The following is a 27405-nucleotide window of genomic DNA, read 5'->3' on the forward strand; positions in this document are numbered from 1 at the left end:
AGAAGCAAAACCTTTGCTAAATACACTCAAAGCCTGGGATTTGTATGTAAACCTTCAGTCTACACGGTGGCCCGCACTGGGAGACCTCACCTCTTATCTACTACGCCCATCAGACATCCAGTCAAGTCAAGCATGCACTTTGCTACAACACAGCCTGAGACAGACTGCACGCCATATGACCAGTCAACAAAGGAGTGAGACAGATAAGTGTACCTTTACACAAATTCCCTTTTGCAATCATTCTGACAGCATTACACAGAGATGACTCAGTGAAAGTTTGCTACAAAGGACGTGTTGGAGCCAAGTCTGCGAGACTACTCAGTGAGTGACTCAGACCACAGCTGCTCAAATTAATCTTCATCCTCCGATCCAAGCTTGTCAAGTTTAAAACAAAAACAATTACCAAATAATAATGTATCTTGTAATAATGCACATATTATATATTTATTTTTTAGCATAAATGTTCAATATAGTGTCTAGTGTCTATAAACCGTCACTACACTCAGGCAGGCGTAACAGGCAGGTGTAGCCTTCTGACAGATATGGTGTATTTGATGGGACCTTTCATTCAAAAGGTCAAACTTTATTGACTAGTTAAACCTAACAGTTCAAACAACAGGTTAACGTTTTACAACCAGACTACAGAGCGTTTTTTTTCCTCGGGTTGTGAGTTTGTCCACACTTCACCATAAAAAATAGTTTCTTTTAATGACTTAACATTCATCTATTTATATAATTGTTGTTTTGTAAGTTGCATGAAAGGACTAAAACGTGCATTATGTTGTACAGCCCTGTGTTGCAGAATGATAAATAACTCCTTGTACCTTGTACTTCGGACTGGCTGTTCTGAATCCTCACCTACCACACAACTGTGGCCCCACAACTCAGAAAAACCCCAGCAGACACATATATAACACACAGACACACACACACTCCTTGAGGCTGTGATTGTTTGAGTTGCTGGTTTGTACAGTAGCAGCGATCCGGTGCAGACAACAGAAGCTGCGGCGCTGGCTGCGAGACATGAGAGCCCCTCAGGAGGAAAAAAGGGATTGTAATAAATCCTTCAGCCGGGGGAGACGGAGCTCTATAAAAACTGCCCTCCATTAAAACCACTCAGCTGTCATGGCTCGTCTCTTCACTCGAAACTGAGAGTGATTTCAGTGTCGACCTCTTAACTGCTGGCAAAAGTGAGCAGGTAATTAAAGTTGCTGTTTGTTTAGGCACTACAACGCACAGTTTTGGCAAAGAGGACAGTTATATAACTCCATATGATAACATCTGGGAAGTTTTGTTGTCGTATGCAGTAAAGCATTTGCATGTTAAATGAATGAGAGACATGCACATACTTAAAATTAAACTTTTTAGCTGTGCTAGCAGTATAGCTGTATCAATGGCAATGTCCTGCTCAAAAACTACTCACTACTATGTATTTGATTATGATTTATGAACATTTTCACTGTTTATCATAATTACTATAATTATATCTGACTTGTTTGATTAAACAACACCAATTATGCTCTTTATTTTCCCTTCCTTCAGTGTTTTATAAAGGTTCATGTGCATATAAAAGGTCCTGAAAGTTAAAAATGTCAAAGTCCGCACCAACAGAAGCTCCCACAGAAAACACTGCTCCTGAAACATCTCGTCAGTGCTGTGACTTTGTGACAACACTATGTCACCATGTCACACCTTTGCATAATCCACGCCTCGCAGCTAGTTTGGCACGTAAGAAGTGATTTAGCGCAGCTGCTCTGTTGTTGTTAGCGATGCTGGGTCAGGCGTGTATGAGCTGACCAATCAGAAGAGACTGGGTTTTTGGGAGGCAGGCCAAAAGGCCTCTGTCTGAGTGTTTCAGACAGAGGAGCTAATACATACTGTACACAGGCCAGTACCCTTGATTTTCTTTTTTTCTTTCCAAAAGAACATTTTCTTTGATTTTTTTTTTTTTTTTGGTTTGTTTTTGTTATTTTTTATTAAACTGGTAATCCAGCCCAGAAAGTTTCCTGTCCATCCAATGCGTTGAAATGTTCCAGCTGTGAGTTACATAACATTGTCTATTGGTAAAATAAACGGGACTTTTGCTACCTCCAGAACCAGGGGAGCCTGAAACAGCTTCAACCACAAACTATTCATCAACTTGCGTGTTAAAGTGCAACAACAAGTCTAACCCTGCATAAAGAACGGATGAATTTCATCCACTGATCACATTTCAATGGATTTATTTCCCTGAGAATTTTTTTTTGCCATTATAAAGGCTGCTGTGGCCGACGGGCATTCACTCTCTTTGTCTTTTGTACAACAAACAGAGTCGTGAGGGCAGATTAAGATGCGAGTGATATAATCTTTGTTTAGAAAAAGCAACGAGTGGAACATGTACACACCATTAAGCAGTTATCTTCCAACTTGTCTTGAGGCTGCTGTCAAAGCTTACATAATCCTTTTGTTGTCTCAAACACTCTGGGCCTGCTTTTTGTTTCAGGCACCAGGATTTAGAGCTTTAGCTGTTTTGGGTTTTCCAACACTTCAAATGTCAATGTCACATTTTGAAAGTGCGAAGATCAAATTCCTACATCACAACCTTTATTCCACCATAGGAAAATGTCCTCTTCCTCCCTCCTCTCTGGTGCTGTTTCCTGAGAATACAAACCTGCTCTTGTGTTGATTGTCATCTCTTTTTGTCCTTTCCCCATTTTCTGAATTGCTGTGTTAGTAGTTATCACATAATGCCACCATGACCTTCAGTGGCAGGAGAGTGACCACATGGCCCTGTCCAAAGTCTGGTCTTAGTTACCATTTATTTTGGACACAGTTGTTTCCATGGTAACCCATTAATTCATCAGTTTCACATTCCCCAGTGGCACTGAAAAGGTCAGATTCAATTAGAGGCTTTCTGGGATACATCAGCGGAGACAGCAAGCTTTAGTAAAATATTATGAAAAGCTGTAATGAGATTACCGTGATTAATGGGAACTAATTGGACTCTGTTGTCATTGTTTGGATTAGGGGTTAATTCGTCATGATACGCTGACTCCTTGACGTGTGCTTAACTTGGTCAGTGGGCTTATGTGTCAGAACCCAGACGTGAGAATGGAGGCTTTATGAGCAGGGTTGGGAGGAATCCTTTTAAAATGTATTTTGATACAATTATTAATTAGCTGTTAAAATATGTTATTAGTAACCTGATCCAAGATTCACAATATTTAAGTAATGTTATTTTGGATTACCTTAATACCAGACGAATGCAAATATACTCATTCTCTCGAAATTTGGCAGAATTCAGTTAGCTTTTTCTGTATGCTAGTTACATAATCTTGTAATCGGACTATGAGACTTCGCCGATCAATAAACTGTAGCTGCCCTTAGCTAGTTAGCTCAGTTAGCCGTGCAGCTAGCGGTCCGGACTGCGAGGTCGGGGACCAAGGGAGTGTTAGTGTTTACACCTCTAGTACAGCCGCTTTAGACCTGGACGGGCTGTGGCTATTTCGTTGGCATGCTCACTTCAGTAGATATCTCTGCAACGCAATACATATCATCATACTGTCAAAACTGCTATTCATTCATATTCTGTTGATACTTTTAGTTAATTTTTGAATGTTTTCAACTAGAATTCTTACATATAGGCACTTTAATTCCATATTCGGTTTATTTAGGTAATTTCATCTTTAATTTCCAGAGCCAGTTTTGCAAAACAAATAATACACTGTAACCCAAAGTACTTAGACACGTTTCATGATCGAAAAAGGAGCACGTAGAACGAAAATACTTGCATTACCTTCCCACTTTGGAAATGCCCTGTTGAACTGAAAATTATATCACTCATGTTATTTTTATCCATAGGTACAGAAGAATTGGAAGCTAATTCGTGAAAAGTGAATAACATGGGGATTTTGGATTCTTCTGCAGGGCATCCGAGCTCTACCAGCAGCTTTTCTTGGCTGAGTTTCTCCCTCCTGATGGGGTCTGGAAAACATATATCCATGCGAGGGGCTCCAGTGGATGCTGCTGCTTCATTGCTGCGGCGCAGCAGGCAGCGCACCCCTGTATTATGCCTCCCAATGGGAGCACCACCGGAAAGTGTCAGTCACAAGACTTTTGGCATGTGCAACGTGAGGGAAGCAAAACACTTAGCTTCTGTTTCTTCACTTTCCCTGACACAGCACATTGCCGAGGGCACATGGCCACTGCGCAGGACCTCCGTTGGGGTGGAACACACGATGCAGGGGGCAGGGAAATGGTAGCTGGACTTAGAGAAACTGCTCTGCGTCACATCATATTGAGAGTCTCATCTATCAGCAGCCTACATTTCTTCTCAGCAAATACTCTCACAACATACTCACAACATTGGCACCATTGAATGTCAAGTGAAGTGCTTCCTTGAGCCGCACAGAGCTTGGTACCGCATACCTCCGGAGCGGTGATGTTGGTTCTGGTGCATAGTGTGGAAAACCTCTGAGCCTTTTGATGTGAATATCAAAATTAAACAGACATTTCAGAGGAAATATTCCTTAATATAAGTGACACAGGGGTTGAGATGTTTCCTGGCGCACTTCTGGTCCAATCAGAGCTGTCGGAGTAAAGTTGTCAGGGGGAAAAAAAGGGCTTCGGTGCAGAAGTGCAGCGTGGGGCAATCTCTGACTGATCTACCAGTTCGTCTTCATCAGCATGTAGAGGAGTTCGATGAAAGAGGGTTTGACCTCTCTGCTGATTTGGAACATGACTTTTCCTCTTCCATCCAAGATCATCTGTTGAATAAATCTCACTTTTTGGACAAGATTTGGGTCCATGAAGCTGCACCAAGGACCTGCACTACGGTTAAGAATAAAGCTCTGTCAGAGAGGGCCTTTACTGAGACAGAAAACATTATGTATTTGCTAGCAGTGATCTGGCATGAGCTATAAACCAAAAAGGTACAGTAAATCAAACTGTAGCTAGTCTAATAAGCCCAAATAATCATGTGGAATAAGCCTTTAAAACCAGCATGATGTCAAGGGGCAAATGCAGGAATGTGTCCCAGCATGTGTTTTTGTTTAGTGGCTCTGTTACCTTTCATAAAGGAAGACAGGGATTACACTGATTCCTGTTCTGCTCCACAGATTCATCCGATGTCAGCCTGAATCAAGATGTAATGGAATAAATGCACATGCAGCTCGTGTTTGTTTTGTTCAAGCAGCTGAAGCTCCCGATCGGAAAAAGTTGCATGCAGCTGTCAGGTGAGCGGTCGTAGTGTTTCAACATGTGCAAAACAAATCACACAGCTACATATTCAAGATTCAAAAACTTTATTGTCAATTAATGCAAGCGAAAACAGAAATCTGTCTTTTGCTGGTGCATGGCTCATACAATGTAAAGATGCATACTGTATATAAAGAGGCAACACAGTAAAAATTCATGCAGTAAAACAAGTAAAATGCTGTCACGAACAGGAGAAAGACTCTGCAGTGGGGATAAATTATTTTTTTAAAGCAGCACTTCCATGTCAGGGGTGGGATGTGCCTAAGAGGATTTTGTGGACCCGTCTGTTTATTGCTTTTGCATCATGTTCTGAGAGCTAGGTCTGTGTGAACCCTGTGACTTAAGTTCCCTGGCTGACTCTGGAGAGTTGGGCTTTATTTCTCACATGCAAGTGACCAAACCAGGACACAATAATGAAGGTTTATGCACTTTCAATCAGGGCTGTGTAGAAACTGCTCACTATCTCATTCTTGATATTGAACGGAGCAGAATAAGTCGCCGCTGGGCCTTTTTTATCTCGGTATCTAACATTGCTGGCAAGTCTTCAGAGAGTATTTAATTGCCTTTGTGACTGCAGTGCTTGAAGTTGAGATCTTAAATCGATTGTCATAAGGAAAAATAATTGTGTGATCATTTTCCAGGGTTTCTGCAGGCCCTTAATGATTTTATTACAATTTTGACAGGTCTTAAAATTGATTGGATTACGAAATTAACATTACTTTAATACAGTCGCACTAACTTCAGTCTCGATGTGTTTTTTCAAGCAATCTGTTTTGATCACCCTGAAACAAAACTGTAAAACAAAACCAACATGGAACAAATTACCACAAATCTATTGGAGCACACCCTGCTTGTGTGTTGCAATGAAGTGTGTTATCAAATCTTATCAAAAGAAGACGTATAGATGTAATATGTGACCGTTGCTTCAAGTAAGCTTCAGGTAAGTGCATCTCCTAAAAGAAAATGTTCAAATGAGGGTATAGAAGCATCGAGGCCACATAGGAGATGAGTGAAATCAGTGTAAATAGCCACCAGCAAAAGCCTCCGATAACCCAATATTGTCTTGTATTTACATCTGGAGCATCACCAAAGTCCGGCCCCAGCTTTAATCCTGCAACTCTGTTAAGCGACCTGGAGGCAGGGAGTTACGGTTAGGGTTTTTGTTTGTGCCAGTATGGATGGGAAATAGGTCTTGAATTAATTAATGGTCTTAAAGGTGCAGTATGTAAAAATTGGCCACCTGTGGATTTCATATTCAAAACAAAGAGGGGAAGCACGTCACTGGAGTAACTGCTAACTGCTGTTAACTGCAGCCTAGTTAACACCCCTAGCACAGGAGCCTTAGACCACCAGGGCTAGCTGGTTAGCATGCTAACTTCAGTAGGTATCTCTGCAACACAATACAGACAGTAGACGTCTTTGACATGACATCAAGACTAGTATGAACATATATTTTTTTTATGTTTTAAAGTAAAAGTCTTACATTTTGCACTTTTTAAAAAGGTCTTAAAAAGTCTTAAACTGACATCACTGAAATCTTTAAAAGCCCTGATGTCTACTTTTAGCTTAAAAACAATTGTAGCACTTACATACTGTACAGAAGCAGTGACTTTAAAGCTCTCCTATTTTATGGTATGATATCTACAATAATCTTGTTCAGCTGCAACATCACTGCAGTGATAACATTTTTCCTTATTTGGTCAATAAGCCCCCCATCTTTTTTGTGGGGAAAGTCTTTTTGTGCCGACACATCCAGACGGGTGCCCACCCCTCACCTCACTTCAGAGGAGCCACACAAAAACATGAAGTCTCCATTTGGTCCCCAGAGACATAGCTCGAGCATGCCTCAGCTTTACCGTAAATGCTCGGACATGACAGCAAGAGTTATAGCTCCAACAGTGGAGGGAACCTCCGATTTTGCGGGGCTATGGAAAGTTCTGAACAAGGGGGAAGGGGGGAAAGGGGTTCCCGGTACTCTTAAAGGGAGATGACGCGATATATCATCCACCTTTTCTTGGAAATCAACTTTTTTTCTGTGAGAGAGGGAAGAAGCCCCCAAATTCCTCAGATTCTTGCTTTTTCGAGTAACTCTAGTAGGGTGTTCAGCATGTTCTCCTATTTTCTTCTCTTTTTATAGCACACATTGGCGTCACGTCTGTTTCCAAACCTCCCCCCTCTCACCCAAAACAATTATGATCCAAATGCTGGAGAAATCACTGGAAGGTATTTATTGACTGATTATCTGGTAAATTTAGGACACATGTGGCAAACACATGGAGTCAGAACTTATCACCTCCACAGACTCATTCTGCAAATGTTTGTTTGTTTATTAATCACCTTATAAATAAATGCTTTGTAGTTGTGATTAAGCAGTGTCTTAAAATAAAATTATCCCTAAAGTATTGCAATCAGCCTGTAAGTGGGTGGTGTTGATGTGTCTATACTGACCTGTGCCAATAAAAGTGAAAGAATATCTTTTATTTGCGCTAAAAAAAAACATATTAAGCTGTGCTATTTAGTAAATGTCGTGAATCATTTATAGCTGACAGCAGTCCAGCGAACATCTGCCTGTTCTGGCGTGTCCCACATTACGAATGACTGGAAGTGATGCACACGCCCTCCGAGACTTGCAACAACTGCTGGACTTTGGAATTAATATGTTTTCACAACATGCTTGTTGCCAAGATTGCAGCCAGTGCACGAGTCATCAACAACTAATACCCACAATTCGACTCACAATGTGCTTTTATGGACGTGGCGTTAAAAACATCGGTCCGATGAGACGCTTTGTCGGGAAAAGTAATACAAACTCCCGTCACAGGTAGCACCTGTCGTTTGTGTCGGGAATCGCTGAAAATATTTACCCTGCTAAATGGATTTATTGCATGCCAGGATTTCAAATAAAACCATGATAAATATTTTGGCAGCGTCGGCCACTATGGCACTGAAGGAAATCTCTTCAACGACCTCAAAGAAATCTTATTTTATATTCTCCGGATGTGTCTGAAACTTTGTTTAAAGTGCACGTGAAGATGTACGACCTGCTACACCTTATTTTTCATTTTAACTTGACTGATTACCCAATAGTCACGCTCAGCTCTGTATTTATGGCACTGCTGTATTTTAAACACCGTGCGTTGGTTCACTGCTGTTGAACCACAAGAAAAATAATCAGACGTGGTCTGTTTTAGTGCCCTCCAGAGCAACCAAGACAACACGAGGCTGAGCTCGTGCCCCGGCCTGCTGCTGAACAGGACTCATGCTTGGTTGAGTTATTGTAGGTGAGCTGTTCAGCAGTTGTACCTGGCATTACAGTAAATCTTCCACATATTGACTTGGGCTTTCATAACAATGCTGTAATGTTGGATGTAACAATGTGAGAGGTGTAAGGCCGGTCATTTACAGCATTTGTTTAATCCGTCTGGCTCAGCAGTCAGTGTGCTGTGCTGCAAAGTATTTCTCTCTCATCACGTTTCTACAGTAAAACGAGTTAAATCACACCAGTCTTTCAGTCCCAAACTATAATTACTGAAAGTATACCTCTCAGAGAGCTGTAATAACTCATCTCAATGTATATGTTACGCCTGTGGATGAGAACCTTCAGCTCTCAACGACCCCCTGCAGCTGCAGCTGCAGGAAGAACACTCAGGGAGGTGCACTGATAGATTTTCAAGATGTCGGGACTACAAACGGTAGTCAGCACTCCCTGAAAGTACTCTCCAAGCTGTTTGAGGCCCTCGCAGGCCGAATGGTAACAGATTCAATCGGGTGAAAAAAAGCCAAGACAATATCTGTGTTTGGGTACATTCTTAGGCAGCATTCCCAGACACCGACAGCGGCTTCAGTGGGGCTCCGAGGCTGTGCCGGCTTTGCCAAGTTTATTCAGAATACAGGGACAACTGAAGGATTGTCCAAGTAGGTGATTGATGGAAAGGATGAGTGGTAAATGGAGTAGATGAGGGAAGGTAAGGACATTTTTTTGATGAAGAAATCATGTCATGCACGCCGCCGATGAAGGTGCTGAGAGAAATCCACGTGTGTGTATGATGCCAAATGGCAGAAGAAAGCTTTTTGACTTAAAATCGCTGTCTTCTGATTCCTTTCCTGTGAGACTTGGCAGATAATCGTGCCGCTGACTGGAAGAAGCAGCACAAGCGGCAGTAAATAAAAAAGGTCTTTATCAAGCACAAAGAAGATAATAAAAGTAAGCGCTGCCATTAATTCGCTTCTTCATTGTGACCTTGACAGACTCTGTTGATTAGTTTCCAGGAGAAGAGCGGTGGAATGGCTTTAGATGGCACGCTATCCAGAACGCAGTGGACACTTACTCTATACAGCCAACTGTTTTGAATCAGCGGTAGATACTACATGGTACATTTACAGACCTTAAAAAGGTAAAGTCAATTAGGAAGAAACCTCCAGGGAAAAAAGGGAAGTGCATGCAATCAATATTCACATGTGAATGTATGGACAGGGATGTGTAAACAAGCAAGAAAGGTTTGCATTATGTCTACATATGAGGGAATACATATATTCCCAGAGGGTCTTAAGGTTGTACACATCAGGTCAGGAGAGACGAACTTGATCATGTGCCGTCTGAGCTGGGAATTCCAGGGCAAACTTGTGCAGAAGTGTATAACCTATAGCTTAAGGCAAACCTGTGCAATAAAGCTACTGGAAAACATTAGCATCCCACCTGGTTCTTCTCAGCAAAAGCATCTGCAAGAATGTAAAGAATCCCAAAGATAGGGCTGCTTTTACCCCGATTTTGCATCGTAAAAAAGATTTTAATCAGTAGCTAGGATACACACACAGTGTTTACCTGCAGCGTGACTCATGCAGAGCACCCCCAGAAATCGGCAGGCATTAGTTTTATTTATTCAGGTCAAAAATGAAAGTGAATATGCTTTCAAGCTGTACTGTTGCTTCTTTTCAGTTATCTACAAAGTAGGTCAGACATGTGCCGTGGATCAAAGGAACATGAGTGACACATTTACTTGCAGAGGTCCCCCAGTGAGCTGAGGGGGGGAGTAGAGTCATGTCCCGAACCTGCCCCTCATCTCTGATCTTCTCACGGAAATGACAAAGAATGTTCGTCTGATATATAAAAAGTGATGTTTTCAGCTTAATTTTCACACCCTGTTATCTCCGAGCACACGTGAGCAAGTCAGGGATGAAAAGTGCAAGTAGTGCCCAGGAATGTATATACAGATACTCCACATACCATAAAGTTTCTTTCCCACAGAAGAAAAAGTATGCAAACAGAGATAAATTAAAAGCTGCATTGATTCATATGTTTGTATTAACAATAACAAAATACCTACATGTAGGCTAAAGGGAACGAGGTGGTTTGCGATGATGACCTCCCTGCAGTTCCCCTCAGCGCTACACTTTGGTTTTACGGCCTGTAAATGTTACTGTTTTGATTCATTCCCACTACTTTCAGCACCATTTCTAGCAACAGGATCTTACTGTCTGAATAAGGTGCCCTTTAAATAGCAGGAATAATATGGCGCCTTTGACTTTAGACTAGACTTTTGTTGGACTATGACTCGGTCGCTTCAAGATAGTGATGCACCATCAGTGCGCCTGACCAGGCCCGATTTTAAGACCTGCAGGGCCAGAGGCGCACAGGTAGGCACAAGTACATTTCCTGATTACACACAGTGGGCGCTGGGCGTGAAAAACCAGCAATGACACCTTGCGCACCGCTTTGCTGCACCCATCCAATGGAAATGATCTAGATGTCGACATACTTTGAAGTTCTTGTTGGTAAACGAGTAATACTGACGCTTTGAGATTTAATATACACAATTTCAATATATTTTACCGTATTTTGTTTCGAAACTTTGGGATCTTCACTCCACTACGATTTAAAAAGTTTGCCTGCACTGCATGACTTTGTACTGACACCATTTTTTCCATGGCATTGAAGAAGACTATATCTTGTTTATGATTATGTTATGTCTATTTCTCTTTTGCATATTAGCAATGGGTCAAGGGGTCACTTGGTTTAGTCTGTGTTAGCTCAGTGCTCCTGTAAAGAGCCAAACAAAAAGCATTGGTGGTGTTTAAAGTTACAGCGTGGCAGCACTGAGCAGCACGGCTCCCTGTGGGCTTGTATCTAACTCCATTAAGTTATTTTGACAGAATCAGACCATGTGCATCATCGCAGACCTATGATGTCATGGGAAAGATGCAAAGTGGCATACTGTATTCACTGAGCCCTTTAAATGGCTGTTTAGTGTCTGAGTAGGTGGAAGTTTGGCTTTACCTGGCTGCCATTGCTGAAGGTTGTTTCGCTATGAGTTTAATATCCTTCAGGGCCGGCACGGCGAGAGCACACTTCCTAAAGTCGGTGTGGAATTTTAATAGAAGGCCAAGAAAAGCAGGGTCGCGTAGCAAACTGGGCTTTAAGTGTGTGTGTGGGAGGATGAAATAGTGCCATTAATTTTTAGTTTGTTCTCCACAGCCCAATGCACAATATCATCAGTGAGCTATTTTCTTTATAAAGCTACTATTTCCTACTGAGGAATTGTGGGAGAGACGGGCTCCAGTGGTGCTCTGTTAGAAGGGTTTGCCTGGGATCTCTTCTCTCTAACATCACCACAGTGTCAACGAACCCATTTCCATGGTAGGCGGGTTTGGATTACACTAAACTCAGCTGAAATCCTCTCACAGCCCTCCCAAAACAAGAATAAAAAGTAACCATCATTTTCAGTGAAATCTTATGTTTTGCAATATAACAGGATGTCCTCCAAAGAGCTGATGATTGATGATTCCAGCTGAAAGAATCTCAGCAGCCAAACTTGCACAAACTGTACTGAGCTCAAGTAGGGGACATGACGACTGACAACTCAGTGTTTCCATTTTTGCATCAGAATATTTAACGTTTGACACTGAATTAAATGTAACATCAGCAGCTGCTTGTGACTGTTAGCATCTCTCCCTGATTAAAGACGAAGCAAGCCTGTGAAATCTTTCCATAGAAAACAGTGAGCTTCTCGACTTGTTCTTTTGCATATTGCACATTTTACGACCAGATATCTTTTTTATTTTTTTATTTTCATTAGCGGTTTCAAAAAGTCTATATGTGTGTAAGCTTATGAGAAAATGACCCTTCTTCTCTCTTGATTTATTACCTCAGTGAACAGTTTCTTGATGAGTTTAAAGCCTTCTTCAATAGAGCACGATGTACATGTTGTATATTATGTTCCCATTTAGTGTAAAATGGACAATAAAGCAGGGTATGCTTTAGGGCGTGGCTATTTTAGGATTAACAAGTCGCTTTTGTGACCCAGATCCACCGTCTTGTCCAAATGTGGTCACTTCTGTCTCAAATAACTGGGATGGCTGTTGTGTCAAACTCTCAAAAGGTAGCCCACAAACCAAGGCTGACATCCCAGTGGGTTTACACTTGGAGGAGACCAAAGCAGAGCTTAAAGGACAGTACATATTGTACTTTTTGCTCAGACACAGAAGTCCAAACCATGCTACAGCTAAAGTTAGCCTTATACATATATGCTGGATGGGTATTTTATTAAAAAAAAAGATGACAACAACAAAGATGTTGTACTTTATGAGCTGGTAAAAACCCTTTAAGTCGTCTGAAGTAATCTCAGACAACACAGCTGCTGTGTTAATAATAAGTTTTCGCTCTATTTTTACATTTCCCCATTTTCACGCTCTAATATTAGCTGTCCGACCTGTGTTGTCTTACAATGGACCTTAAAAATTAGGTCAGAAGAGTGTTTGTTGAACCATTTTCATACACTTTTCAAAAAGCCATTATCCACTTGTGTGGTCATCAGGAGCTCCAGTGTGACGAGCCTCGGTTCTTTCACAAACACAACACTCTCCTGCCTCTTTCAAAAGGCCTTTAACATTCCTGCGTACAGTTTTCTTCCTACAGCTGAGTGGCGTGTGGTCTGTCAGCTCATTAGTCAAAGGTGTGCATTAAGCGGGAGGCAAGCCACAGAAGAGCAGCGAGTGTTTACCGCCATCATTCACTCTCTCAACCTAAAGCCCTCCGTGCTTGTACAACTGGCATGCGAGGAGCGCCACGGATGACTTGGTGTCGGTCAGTAAACAGTGAATGAAGGCCAGCTTTCAGAGCGTCCGTCCAACATAATCAGACCCTGACATCACTTGCCGGAATCAAGTGGACTCACTGCAACCGATTAATCATTTTCTTCCACGGATACATCCAAGGATGAGCTCGCTTAATGCCAACACAAGAAGATCTAATCCTCGTCTGGTTCTTTACAGTGGCGGTGTTTGGCACAACAGACTCCCTGAAACTTCAATCCAATTCATTTTTGCATATGCAGCTAAACGTAAACATCAAACATGATTGATTGATGGATAAGTGCTAAACATTGGAAAACAAGATTGTATTTTACAGACAGAGCAGGTTCTCGTAATGCTGTTTCACAGAACATCATTTTCACCAAGTTGCTGTACGCCAGCTCCAAAGCCACCGGTAATATCCATATTTCCCTCTTTTATCCCGCGGAGGCCAAGCATGGATTACGATCAATGATTTACAGCAGCCAATGGGTCCAAGTCATTTTAGTGTTCTGGCATGTGTCGCAGACAAAACAGCTGAATGCATAAAAAAATTAGTTTAGCTCTGGCAACGCACTACTGCCCCCAATTCCCGACATCTTTTGATTCCCAGATTTCCTTGGATGAGCATACAGCCTCTCGAGATAAGATGATTGGTTACTGTTACTAAAGTATGCCGCATACAAAGTTCAATGTAAACCTGATCAGACAGGATTCAATGGAAGCTGGAAGACTAATTGCTCCTGAATTAAAAACATGACCAGTGGTCAATGATCAATTTGCTGCAGACCACACTTTCTTATAGTTCGTCACTGACTCACGTTGTTCTCTGTGTGACTAGTACCCATATGGGCCTCTTACTCACTTTCAAGCCGATCAAACATGATTTGCACACGCTCGCTCCCTCGGGGCATGTTTTGTGACAGATAAATGGAAGAACGATGCGTTCAAGCAAGGCCAAATAAAAGTTGTTAATACACGCAAGTCATTCAAACACACCTTTCTTTGTAAATGCTATACTGCTGAAACTACAGCTGCAGGGGACAGAGGAATGTCTCCAGATTAAAGGGGGCACTGACTTGAAATGTTTGATTGCTTAGTCACTGCAAATGATAGTAAATTTCAGGAGAAAATCTTAACCTGTGGGGGCAATTCTCTGCGTCATACCTTACCTGATATTATTCCCATAAACTGCCCATCCTCTAATGTTGGTCCAGCTCCAGGGGGCTGTTCCCATGCAGTCATAAACACAGAAGTGATGCAGCTGTAAGGATGGAAAAAACCCACAGCGATTGGCTTGATTTGCTCAAGGTGAATAACAAAGTCAAGTTTTCAATAGACCAACAAACAGCACAGATATATCATTTAGACTTTTGGATTGTCTCTCATGTAGCTGGTTTAACCAGCTGAAGCCCGAGGCAAAGTAAAGTAGCAACTGTAAATACAGTGCAGTAATACCATTTAATGCCATTAGTCATCACTTCACAAATGTATTGTATATAAGGGTGTAGCTCTCACTTTTGTTTGTAAGATTGTCTGTGCTGCCATGGAGTCCTTCCTTCATTGATATTCTGACAGCCTGCGTCAATCCTTTGGATTTGTTCGTCTGTTTTGACTGCATAGCTACACGTTGCCAGTTTTAAGCCTCTTGACTACTCTTTTCAAAACAGAAACAGTGCCAGAGTACGCTCAAGATCATCCCAAGATATGGTGCTTGGAGTAAATACGGTTTGTAATTATGGTTTGTAATAAGCTACTTTCACAGTCGATCTATCGTGCATATGGTGCTTAAAGAACTACTCCTTTAAGCACAGTCTATGCAAGCTGCATGTACATGACCTCTTTGTTTTATAGGCAGCACTATGGTATTTGTCTGAAGGCCATGGTAGTGGCTGGTACTGGGTTTTAAATCATAAAAGTAAAAGCTTTTGTGAACTGGCTTGCCTATAATGTCATGTTCTACCATGCTGCAAAACAAAGTTGCCAAACAGAAATACATCTGTGTGGTTGTTAGAAATTATTATATTCTGGGGAAATACTTATCCAGTAAGGTACACAAACTGTGGTAAATATTTCCTGTTAGTATCAGGTGTTTTATCAAGACCTCACGCAGAAAACAGCAAAAACATTTTGCATTTACTCTAAACATAAATGAACTTTCCACTCAACACAAGCTCCCCCAGTTGGAAATAAACCCTAACACACTCTGAGTAAACACTATCTATCTATGAGCTGTCTCCGCTGTACTTTTGGCACACTTGAGCAGGTTGGCAAGTCTCCTCACCTTCACCTTCCCAACACTGTCCTGTCAGTCACACCTCCCACGCTCACAGTCACGCCCACAAGGATGTGTCCAGTCACACCTGCCTATGATATCTCCAAAATACGTTCCCATGAAAGCAGAGGCTCTTATCCCACCTTCATTCCATTTCACAGCCTTGAAGCCATTTTCCATTCGAAAGACAGTTTGACCGCTGAAGCATCGCCGCCTTATCACTTCCTGGCGGCTCAAGTTTCATTGAGGGGAAAACTACATGTTGTAAATTCTGTATGTCACAGACATCGTAAACTAAATCCAAGTTCATGTTGGATGTTTAGACTGGCTGAAGAGCAGGAATCCAGGTGTTGTGTTTCATCACAATCAGAGGTCCATATCAAACCTATTTTTAGACAGTCCTACTATTTCAGAGCGTAAGTCATCACAGCATGTAGGCGTCCATGTTTTTCCGGAGGGCTTTCATCTCCGTCACACACTCGCTCTCCTTCCTCAACTTTCCTCTGTATTTACAAGTCTGCATGCTGGCCTGATTCACAGAGTTAGAAAAACCCTGAATTTCAGTGGAAAAAAACAAATGTTTCTTCAGAAGTGACTTTAAACAAGTCGTTCATGAGGATTCTGTCTCTTTGGCGGTGACAAGAAGAGCGAGAGAAAAAGGGTTCATAAGTTAAATACTCTGCCATAAACCTCAAACTTCATCGGCATGCTGGTGTTGTTATTTGGAAGGAATCTGTGCAGTTCGTACGAATTTCAAACTGCTATTAAATACACTGGTATTGATCAAATGCTTTGGAGTGCTACACTTAACCATAGTTTACAGTTCCTGAGTATTTCCATTTTCTCCCACTTTATACTCCTACTTCACTTCAGAGAAATATATTGTATGTTATAAAGATTAAACTAGTGTTTCCAAATCGTTTTAGCTTGTGTCCCCTTACAAAAATAAGTCAGTAGGGTAATCTTGTTTTTATATGTTGTTAGCAGTTACATCAAAAACCTCTAAACTTTTCAGAGGGTTTAAACTTATCCAGTATTTAATTTAAAAAGTCTTAAGTTTTATGTGGCCCTTTGGAGGGGGCCAGACTTCTAACTTTATATAGTTCTTAAAAAATAAGTCCAACATGACCAGCTACAACCAGTAAAATGGTGCAAACAGATTGATGCATCAACAATATTATAATGTAATATATAATAATAAATCAGGCACAGGAGCCATTACTCCCATTTTGTTTTTTTTATGTTTTAAAGAAAATACATCTGAATGCAGGATTTCTATTTTTAAATAAAGGATTATACTTCTACCACCACTGGAAATGGCATTTATTAACATATGCAATTATTTATTGAGCCGTTTATCTATTTCTATATTTAAGTTTGATTTGGGCAGTTTTAGTCCTTCATATCCCCGGAGAAAAAGCTCTCTAAGCCGATAAAATATTGCAGAATCTCAAACAACTCTACAAACCATTTAAACAAAACCAAATTATTCCTCAGAAAGGCACCTTGTTTATGTTTTTCTTATTCTTACATTAACATATATGTATTTAATCTGTGTGATGCGCATGCCAGTTAATTCCCTTATCTTTCACAATGTAGATATATTTTCTGTTTCAAACTCAAAACTCTTTAAATTGAATCCATCTTATTGAAGTCAGCCTTTGGAACTTAAGCACTTACAATACTGAAATGAAATGTATTTTATATATTAGTATTTTGACTTAATTCATACCTTTCAAGCTTAAAAACATGCCACTTTTGAACACTGTAGGCATAAACAAACCCAAAGAGAAGCATCAGACCCTCTTCACACTTCCATTCATTACTCAATGAGTCCCCTGGCGGCCAGACTATGAACTGCAACATGTCACACACAGTATAACCAATATACCAGCTTCTGCATGTCATAAATATGAGATGAAATGAATACACGAGTCTGGGTTATGGAATATAATTGAATGTTTTATGTGACTTTTAAATCTACTCATAGCTGGTTTTCTGTTACCAGTCTACTGGATTAATTGCTCGTGTACTGTTTTAAATAAATCTTTATATTTTCAGAAAAGGCCAGTTCAATGAAATTAAGACCATTTGGCGAATAATTGAACTTTTTATTTGACCGGAAACGACCAAGTCTTGGCTCGGGTGCGTGGATGAAATATTTGTCCGGTGATGGAAATTCAGCTCAGGAATGCATTTTTCCCTCCTCAGTGTGTGCGTCGCGGATATTACTGTGACTGGCTGTGAGGTAAGAAAACAAGTCCGTCCCCCATCCGCTGCTGCCACCCCATTGGTCCGGAGGAGACCTCAGGAATGTCCTTAAACTGTTTAAATAGCACTTGTATCGGTAGGATAAGTCAGTAGAATAAGTCCAAGCACCGGAATAAAGACCGGAGAGGAGCGCAAAGAGACTTTAACTGTCTGCTTTACACTAACGCGCTTCTAAGAAGAGAAACGGGATACATAATCGGAGGAGAGAGGACTTTTTTCTTCTTTTTTTAAAATCTATTTTCAGAGGGAATTTTCATTTCAAAGGTTTGTGGACTGATTTTTATTATCATACATTATTTATAAACGACGTACTGTAGCCTGGATGTGTCCCATAACTTTGTGTTTGTTGTTCTTGGTTCAAATAGGGATCACTTGAGGTTTCAAGATGATGCTGTGTGGCATCTTTTTGCTGTTGATGCTTTGGAGTTGTGAAGGCGCAAGACTGGCAGGTAAGAGTTTGTAAATAGTGTTTTAAGCCGCAGAAAAAGTGTGTTAACATATATAATTGAATAATTCAAGTTATAGTGTTCTTATTTGTCTCTAGCCTGTAATATTTGAAGAATATTATATAAAAACAGGTATATTCTTATGATATTTTGCTGCTACAGTCCTAGTGAATGTGTACTTCATCTAATTTAGGCTGTCTTTGTGTTTTCACACACACTGTCATTATGGGAGACAAAAACTGAACAATGCTCCTCTTTTCTTTGACCACAGAGAGTCGAGATGATAACAGTGTGTACGACTTATTTGACCTCGCCCGGGTGAGCAAGAGAAACAACGGAGTGAGTTTGGTCAGAGGTGAAGATCCCTACAGCCCTGCATACAAGGTCCTGAACGCAGACCTGATCCCCCAAGTCCCCGACAGCGCCCTCAGGGACCTCCTCGACTCCATCCAGGCTGAGAGGGGCTTCCTCCTCCTAGTCAACCTGAAGCAGTTCAGGAAAACCCGTGGCAGCCTTTTGACCATCGAGAAGACAGACGGATCTGGACCCATTTTCGAAATCATCTCCAATGGGAAGGCGAAGACTCTGGATGTGGTCTACTCCACCATGGACAAGCAGCACGTCGTGTGCATCGAGGAGGCAGATTTGGCCACGGGACACTGGAAGAACATCACACTGTTCGTTCAGGATGACCGGGTGCAGCTTTTTGTCGGCTGTGAGGAGATCAATGTGTCGGAGATGGACTTTCCCATCCAGAAGGTGCTGTCCCAGGAGGTGGCTGACATCGCCAGGCTCAGGATTGGAAAGGGAGCTGTGACAGACAAATTCCATGTAAGCTCAAATCTAATGATGAAAAATTATATTTAATGGAAGAAAATTAAGATTAAATACATTTAAGTGTGTCCTAACTTGAACTTATTGTGTCTCAGGGAGTGCTTCAGAATGTGCGCTTTGTCTTCGGGACCACTCTTGATGCCATACTGAGAAATAAGGGATGCCAGAGTGGAGGTAAGTCTGGAAACAGATAAGATGTATCATTTGCCTTTAAATGAGTGGATATTGTGTTTAAATAGACAAATAGACCACCACATTGTGCACCAGTGAGCAGAAATTAATTTGCCATCCCTTTTCTTTCCCCCCTGCAGCTGCCTTAACTGATGTCATGACCCTGGACAACCCAGTCAACGGCTCCAGCCCCGCCATTAGGACTGATTACACCGGCCACAAAGCCAAAGGTGCGACCTCTCCCCTCCAAAGAGACACGTGTGTTCTGCTGGCCAATTGTAAACTTTAAGAGCTGAAATAATTTATGACACTCTTCTCTCCTATATCCAGATCTGCAGTCTGTCTGCGGCTTCTCTTGCGAGGACATCGCCAGCATGTTTAAGGAGCTCAAGGGACTCGGCGTGGTTGTTAAACAGCTGTCGAACGAGCTCCGCAAAGTGGTAAGCTCCAAGGGGCCATCACGGTCTGCTCTTTGTCATCATTCACTCCCTCTTTTCCTCTCCTCCTCCTCCTCCTCCTCCTCTCCCTGTGCTCCCAGTTAATGCATTCCCAGTACGTAGCCACTTGTCGCTGTAATGGCAGTGCCTGGCCAAGTTCTTAATGAGACCCATGTGAATACACAAATATGTTTGGCTGTCGGTTGCATTTGCACTGCTCCGCTAGAGTCAAGCAATGTCTTAATCATGGTGTCGGTCAGTGATTCATTTGTATTGGAACCTTGGCAAAGTGAAAGTTTTCCATCCTCCATCCTGAGCAACCCCCTTCTCCCTCTTTCCCTAAGCCTAACCTCTCTTTCTCTTTTCCCCCAGTCGGAGGACAGCGCTCTCCTGAAAAATCAAATAAACATCCACAGTGGCATTTGCATCCACAACGGCATGGTGTATAAGGACAAAGATGAATGGACCGTGGACGGCTGCACAGAGTGCACCTGCCAGGTAAGTGTCACCACACCTGCTGGAATTCAGCAACTCAACACTTACCCTTTAAACAAATCAGCTGAGGAAGATGTAGATCTGCTTCCTGTATCCCGCTGCGATGAAGTGATAACAGTGTTTATGTTAGCACCTCCCTTCATAATCACACTGCTTCTGTCTCAAAGCCATCAACACTTCTTCCCAGCTACAACAAAGCAGCATGTGGCCTTCTGCCCCTCCAGAAATGTCTAGTGAAGGTTTTTTATGTGCTGAATAATTAGTTAGGTGTTAGTGAGGATTATCTTTTCTAGCAACACAGCCGGAGTGTCATGTCCCTGATAAAGATCACTCCATTGTAAAAACACACCAATTAGGCTTGGAGCAGCACCAGTAGCCAGTCAACCGGTCAGCTCACTCATTATTCTTGTACTAATTTCTCCATCCAGAACTCTGCTACTGTGTGTCGCAAAATCTCCTGCCCTCTGATCCCATGTGCCAATGCCACCGTGCCCGACGGAGAGTGCTGCCCTCGTTGTGATTCGCGTAAGCTCCTTTTTTAAAGCTTTCAGCCGATATTCTGTCTTTATATCTGATCCCCAAGGTAACAATACTTTATGTCTTCCCCCCTACAGAGAGAGACCAAACCGAGGATGGTTGGTCCCCCTGGTCTGAATGGACCCACTGTTCTGTGACTTGTGGCCGAGGCATCCAGCAGCGCGGACGCTCCTGCGACCGCATCAACAGTAACTGTGAGGGCACCTCTGTCCAGACCCGTGACTGCTACCCCCAGGAATGTGACAAACGCTGTAAGTCACTCAGCATTCTTGCGACAATGAATATCATATCTCAGTTAGAGAACGCAATGAATTAATAGTGTCTGTGTTGCTCATAGTCAAACAGGATGGTGGTTGGAGCCACTGGTCTCCCTGGTCTTCGTGCTCTGTGACCTGTGGCGAGGGGGTCATCACCCGGATACGCCTCTGTAACTCCCCCACGCCCCAGATGGGTGGCAGGGACTGCCTGGGAGAGGGACGTCAAACAGAAATCTGCCAGAAGTCACCTTGTCCGAGTGAGTTTGAATTTCAGTATATGTGGTGTGTTTGAGTGTATGGGTTCAGGGGAAGATACTGAATGTTGTTTTTATGATACTTTCTAGTCAATGGCGGTTGGGGACCTTGGTCACCGTGGGACACCTGCACTGTCACCTGTAATGGAGGTGTCCAGTACCGCAAACGTCTCTGCACTGACCCCGTCCCCAAATATGGAGGAAAGGATTGTCAGGGTGATGGTACTATGTCTCAAGTATGCAACAGCCAGGCCTGCCCTATTGGTAAGTATTTAAGCTGGAACAAATTTTGAAGAAATAAATCATTTCTTTCAATAGATCGCCTTTTCAAAGTACCAATTTGTTTTCTCTACAGACGGTTGCCTCTCCAGCCCATGCTTCCCTGGATCAAGGTGCACCAGCTTCCCTGATGGCTCTTTCAAGTGTGGCAAGTGTCCACTTGGCTACACTGGAAACGGCGTCACCTGCAGAGACATTGATGAGTGCAAGGCGGTCCCTGATGCTTGCCATACACATAACGGAGTCCACCTCTGTGAGAACACGGAGCCCGGTTACAACTGTCTGCCCTGCCCCACACGTTTCTCCGGTCCTCAGCCCTACGGAAGAGGAGTGGAACAGGCAACTGCTAAAAAACAGGTTTGAGTTATTACATATTGCTGTGCAAGTGGTTAGTAGGCTAGTGGCTTGCATTTTCTTAAACTCTCTGTAATTTCTCATAGGTTTGTAAACCCCGGAATCCTTGCCAAGATGGGAGCCACAACTGCCATAAAAACGCAAACTGCATCTACTTGGGCGTTTTCTCCGAGTCCATGTTCCGCTGCGAGTGCAGGCCAGGGTATGCAGGGAATGGCCATATTTGCGGAGAGGACAGCGACCTGGACGGATGGCCCAACACCGACCTGCTGTGTGTGGAGAACGCCACCTACCACTGCAAGAAGGTAGCCAGACCCCACATGAAGGCCATTATTACCCATCTGCACTCTATTATTGTGATGATTGCATCCTTAACCACTCTTTTGTTCCCTTTACAGGATAACTGCCCCAACCTTCCCAACTCTGGCCAGGAAGATCATGACAAAGATGGCCTGGGTGATGAATGTGACCATGATGATGACAATGATGGGATCCCCGATGATAGGGTGAGTCATCAAAGCAGCTTATTTTAGCCCCAAGCTGTGCTTTCCCTACAGACCATACATAGTAATCAGCAGCAGCCATCCTTCCTCTGGGCCATAGGAATGTAAAGTCTCTGTGTTTGTGTGCTTTCACCAGAGAGTCAAAGTGGAAACCAAGTAGCTTAGGAATAGTGTAATATAATTTCAGCATAAAGCCAGAATTAAGGAGCATGTGGCTTGTTTCCCATAATTCTTCGTGTGGATTTGGAAAGTTGGGCAGGAAAAATGCTGTGGTAGAAATTACCAGCTCGCTTGCAGTGGAATATCACATTCCAGCAAAAGTGAGAGACAGAGAAGAGAGGAAGCCTTGAAAAGAGTTTTGTTCCTATGAATATTTCTTTGAGTAATTAAATTTTTGATATTTCTCTATAAATTTAGGACAACTGCCCAAGAGTGTACAACCCTGCCCAGTATGACGCAGACAGAGATGATATTGGCGACCGCTGTGACAACTGTGTGTTCGAGGCTAACACTGACCAAACCGACACTGACAACAACGGAGAGGGTGATGCCTGCGCTGTTGACATCGATGGCGATGGTGAGTTATTACCCCAAATTCCATCCAAGTTATCTTTAAAGTCTATCCTTCGTCTCACAAAGCATTTGCACAGTCCTGAAGGCTTTTATGTTTTGACTCAACAGGCATTCTGAACGAGAATGACAACTGCCCATATGTTTACAACGTGGACCAGAGAGATACTGACAGAGACGGAGTGGGAGACCATTGTGACAACTGCCCTCTGGAGCACAACCCTGATCAGGTAACTTCAGATCTCATTTTTCACTTTTAGCTTGATCTGTCATGTAACTATGTAGAGGCTCCCTGTGGGCACAGTATCAAGGCCACAAATTGCACCTGCTTTAATGAAAGAGAGGAATGTGACAGCTTTGAGAGGAGAGTGCTCCCTCTTCGCTATTCATGAATGGGTAATTTTGCAGAGGTACAAGGACACTAGACACTTGTCTGAAAGGACATTGCTTGCATGCCTGAAAACAAGGGGCTACATTTAATTCACGAGTAGCACCTCTCATATTGAGGCTGCTCAGAAAACAGTGAAGGGAGTTATTTGAAGTGAGGACAAGAGTCTTATAGTGCGAGAGCTGGGAAATCTCATCGTAAAGGAATCCTGTTCTCCTACAGATCGACTCTGACTCAGATCGCGTAGGAGACAAGTGCGACAACAACCAGGACATTGACGAGGACGGTCACCAGAACAACTTGGACAACTGCCCTTACATAGCCAATGCCAACCAGGCTGACCACGACAAGGATGGCAAGGGTGACGCCTGCGACCATGATGACGATAATGATGGCATTCCTGATGACAAAGACAACTGCAGGCTGGCCTTTAATCCTGATCAGGTCGACTCTGATGGTGAGTCTGTCATATATGGTCTTCTGAAACATTAATCCTTTGGGTTTAGTTTTGAAGCTCCTTTTCAATAGTTTCCATCTTTCTGACCTCCATTTCTATATCTTTCTCTCAGGTGATGGACGTGGGGATGTGTGCAAAGACGATTTTGACCAAGATAATGTTCTGGACATCTATGACGTGTGCCCGGAGAACTTCGCCATCAGTGAGACAGACTTCCGCAGATTCCAGATGGTTCCTCTGGACCCCAAGGGTACATCCCAGATCGACCCCAACTGGGTGGTCCGGCATCAGGGCAAGGAGCTGGTGCAGACTGTCAACTGTGATCCTGGCATTGCTGTTGGTACGTAACAAACACACAGAGATCGCGCTGCAAACACATGGACACAAAGCAGTAGGGAACCGATTCTGAACTTTCTCTTATCTGTTATCAGGTTACGATGAGTTCAGCGCAGTGGATTTCAGCGGGACGTTCTTCATCAACACGGACAGAGACGATGACTACGCCGGGTTTGTGTTTGGCTACCAGTCCAGCTCTCGCTTCTACACAGTGATGTGGAAACAGATCACACAGACTTACTGGTCCCACACACCCACAAGAGCTCAAGGCTACTCTGGCCTGTCAATCAAAGTGGTCAACTCCACCACCGGGCCTGGTGAGCATCTGAGGAACGCCCTGTGGCACACCGGAGACACCCCAGGACAGGTGAGAGGAGATTCATTGACTCACTACTTGAGACATACTTATAGACATATAGACATACACATAACACAATTTTTGACACTTTTCTCATTTTAACCATTTCAATTCATCCCTTTCAGGTGCGCACTCTGTGGCACGACCCCAAGAACATTGGCTGGAAGGACTTCACCGCTTACAGATGGCACCTGACACACAGACCCAAGAGTGGACTTATTAGGTGAGTTCAAAACCTCAGAAGCACATCCCAAATATGCATAATTTATATAAAAATAGCAAGGAGCTCACGTGATTGCATTTGCTCTTTTAGAGTGGTCATGTATGAAGGCAAGAGAATCATGGCTGATTCTGGAAACATCTACGACAAGACATACGCTGGTGGGCGACTAGGCTTGTACGTCTTCTCTCAGGAGATGGTTTACTTCTCAGATCTCAAATACGAATGCAAAGGTAAGCACATAAGTGATGGTTTGATGTTTTAAAAAGCAAAGTTTCATCACCTTAGACGTTATTTGTAACATGTTTTTCTTTCTGTATTTTCTTTCAGATACATAAATGGACCACAGATCCTTCCAGACACAATCAGTCTGTCAGTATGAATATATAGTGCGAGACCTGGATCGATATCTCTTTAACTTTTTCTTGTGAGAAATGCACATTGGAGGAATGACGAGCAAGTGAGATAATGTGAGGTAAAGTGACCTCAGGACTTTAAGCCAAATGAAAGTTCAATGATGATTCTGCACCACTGCACCAAACTCAAATTGTGAGCGCAGCTCTGCTCAGAAGAAATTGTCCCTCTCACTTTGTTGCTCTGATCTGCATTGAAGGGGGGGAGGGCGCTCATTTTATTGCTTTGCACACCTGAACTGTTGTTGGTTGGCGGTATTCCTCTGTGGATGAGGGACCAAAGGGAAAAGTGTTCCATGTTTTTAATTTTTTAAAATATTTTTGAGCATTAATGTACATCTGCTGTGGACTCAAAGATCGTTGTGTCAGTATGAAGAAAGCAGCAGGAGGACTAACTTAGGCTGGGGTGAATATTCCCCCTTGAAGGAACTGTTGAGGGACCATGGACAGTACGGACTGACTGTTACTATCAAAGAGAGTGAATGTTGTTTGTGTGTTTGCGCATGTGTGCCACCCAACGAGCATAGTTATGAAGACAAGTTCGACAATTTTTTATATTTTGATTTTTCACCCCACTTTTCATGCAGACCTGTATATACAAGGTCTCGTACCTATCCAAGGCTTAGAGCTGGCCCGAAACATTGATCTTCTCAGGAAAGAGCACTAGAAGAAACAAGGAGAGCACAAATTCAGGAAAGCACAGGGCCCCGAAGCAGGCACACTGAACACTGCTTTGGAACAGTTATTATTCGCAAATATTACTTTAATATCTCTCATTTTTAGTGACAGTGTCAAGGGACGTGAACAGCAAGGGCCAGTCTATTTCCTGCCATGAGTAAACCATTGTAAGTAGCTGTTTGTATTTACTTTTTCATCATAGAGGCTTTAATTCTCGCTCATCTCAGCATCTTGCCATCTTAAAATGTCAGCAACCTATTACAGTTAACTAAAACCAATATCCACTAATGGCAAGGTATATCACATTAGATCAAAACAGTAAAATATCTCAATATTCTGCTTCTGCACAGTGTGCATGACTTGTGTGCCTGAGCTTGTGTGTACATTTCTGACAAGGGAAAATCAAACGAAACCCTTTATGTACAAATATTACCTCATTAGTTCTTTTTGTATTGAGACCAGCAATACACAAGAATCACTTGTCTTAGCAACAGAGTATAAATTGGTTGGCTTTTTTTTTTTTTTGCAAGACTTTAGTATCATTTATATGCTGTATATAAGATATTTTTGTAGCGAAAAGACGCCCAAACAGGAACGTAAAGGATTAAAGAAATGTTGTCTTGACTATGTTGTGCTATATGTATTTCCTGTGCATTTTTTTTTTTTTTGGTAAATTATTATGTTTGTTTCATGTCGAGGTTATTTCATTGTGTAGATATATGCTATTTAAATAATTTATCTAGAAGCGTAGCCTCATACGGAAGCGTTTCTGTCTGTATAAACTTATTTGCACACTGACATGAGGATGTCTTTGTTTTTTTATTTTGGTTTTTTGTATGTGTCTTTTTTTTTTTATTATTAGTGAAGCTTTTCTATAAACTTTGTACTATAGTTTCTACCCAAAGTGCTGTTTATACTCCTACCTGGTATTTTGTAATGTAAAGTGAACAATAAACATTTCAGGAAAAAAGTAACTTGGTCTGGTTGTGTCTTTTTGGGCAGACAAAAAGCTGAAGAGTCAGTTGTAACAGCTCAAAACTTAAAGGTGCACTATGTCGTGGTATTATTACCTCATTAATAATCCAAATATTAAAAATCTGAGTTTGAATTTATTCTCCAAAACTACATAGTGTCCCTTTAAATGTCTTTCTCAGTGATTTTTTTGGCCTACATATCTCCTTTGATGAAGATTTTCTCCTTAGAAAAGCAAAGAGAGTCGAGCCATGCTGTGTCAAGCGACTGGAATCCATTAGTTGAGTCTAGTGAAGCCTCGGAGAAAGGGAGTATCCTTGGGAGTCAACAGCAGGGAAGCTCAACATGAAGTATAACCCACTTAAACAGCTCATCCATACAGATCTGATTTCACATTACACAGGCATCGCCTTACACCTTCGACTGACAACACTCCACGTGAGAGGTAGACATCAGGAATTTCACACCGAACTGGGGAAGTCTGTGTCTGTGTCTGTGGGCCGCTCTTCCTAGTAAGAATGTGCATTAAAATTCCCTAGTTTTCATAAAAACGTCTCAATAAAACTTGTCAAAGTCTGACAAGATGAGCTATCCATAC

General features: G+C 42.3%; 1 protein-coding gene across 1 annotated transcript; it reads left to right on the forward strand.

Annotated features, from left to right (window-relative positions):
* The first annotated feature begins 17942 nt into the window (after window positions 1-17942).
* Window positions 17943-26807, forward strand: thbs1a (thrombospondin 1a). Its single transcript, XM_084380623.1, has 22 exons — window positions 17943-18112; window positions 18214-18297; window positions 18566-19125; window positions 19224-19302; window positions 19440-19529; window positions 19630-19739; window positions 20109-20234; window positions 20660-20756; window positions 20846-21019; window positions 21106-21282; window positions 21370-21543; window positions 21635-21915; window positions 21999-22217; window positions 22311-22418; window positions 22833-22992; window positions 23097-23215; window positions 23596-23830; window positions 23943-24170; window positions 24262-24533; window positions 24650-24747; window positions 24838-24977; window positions 25075-26807. Exons 2-22 carry the CDS (start codon window positions 18234-18236, stop codon window positions 25080-25082), a joined length of 3519 nt encoding a protein of 1172 aa, XP_084236749.1. The 5' UTR covers window positions 17943-18112; window positions 18214-18233; the 3' UTR covers window positions 25083-26807.
* The last annotated feature ends 598 nt before the right edge of the window (window positions 26808-27405 follow it).

This window comes from Pagrus pagrus (genome assembly GCF_965226575.1).
Source record: "Pagrus pagrus genome assembly, chromosome: 18".
In the NCBI taxonomy this organism is placed as follows: Eukaryota; Metazoa; Chordata; class Actinopteri; order Spariformes; family Sparidae; genus Pagrus; species Pagrus pagrus.

What these genes read in the sequence shown, in the direction of transcription:
- thbs1a (XM_084380623.1), top strand. Translation starts at nt 18,234, where the DNA reads ATGATGCTGTGTGGCATCTTTTTGCTGTTGATGCTTTGGAGTTGTGAA. An exon ending in AGGCAACTGCTAAAAAACAG is followed by an intron (nt 21,916 to 21,998) that starts GTTTGAGTTATT and finishes AATTTCTCATAG; the next exon opens with GTTTGTAAACCCCGGAATCC. An exon ending in TGATCCTGGCATTGCTGTTG is followed by an intron (nt 24,171 to 24,261) that starts GTACGTAACAAA and finishes ATCTGTTATCAG; the next exon opens with GTTACGATGAGTTCAGCGCA.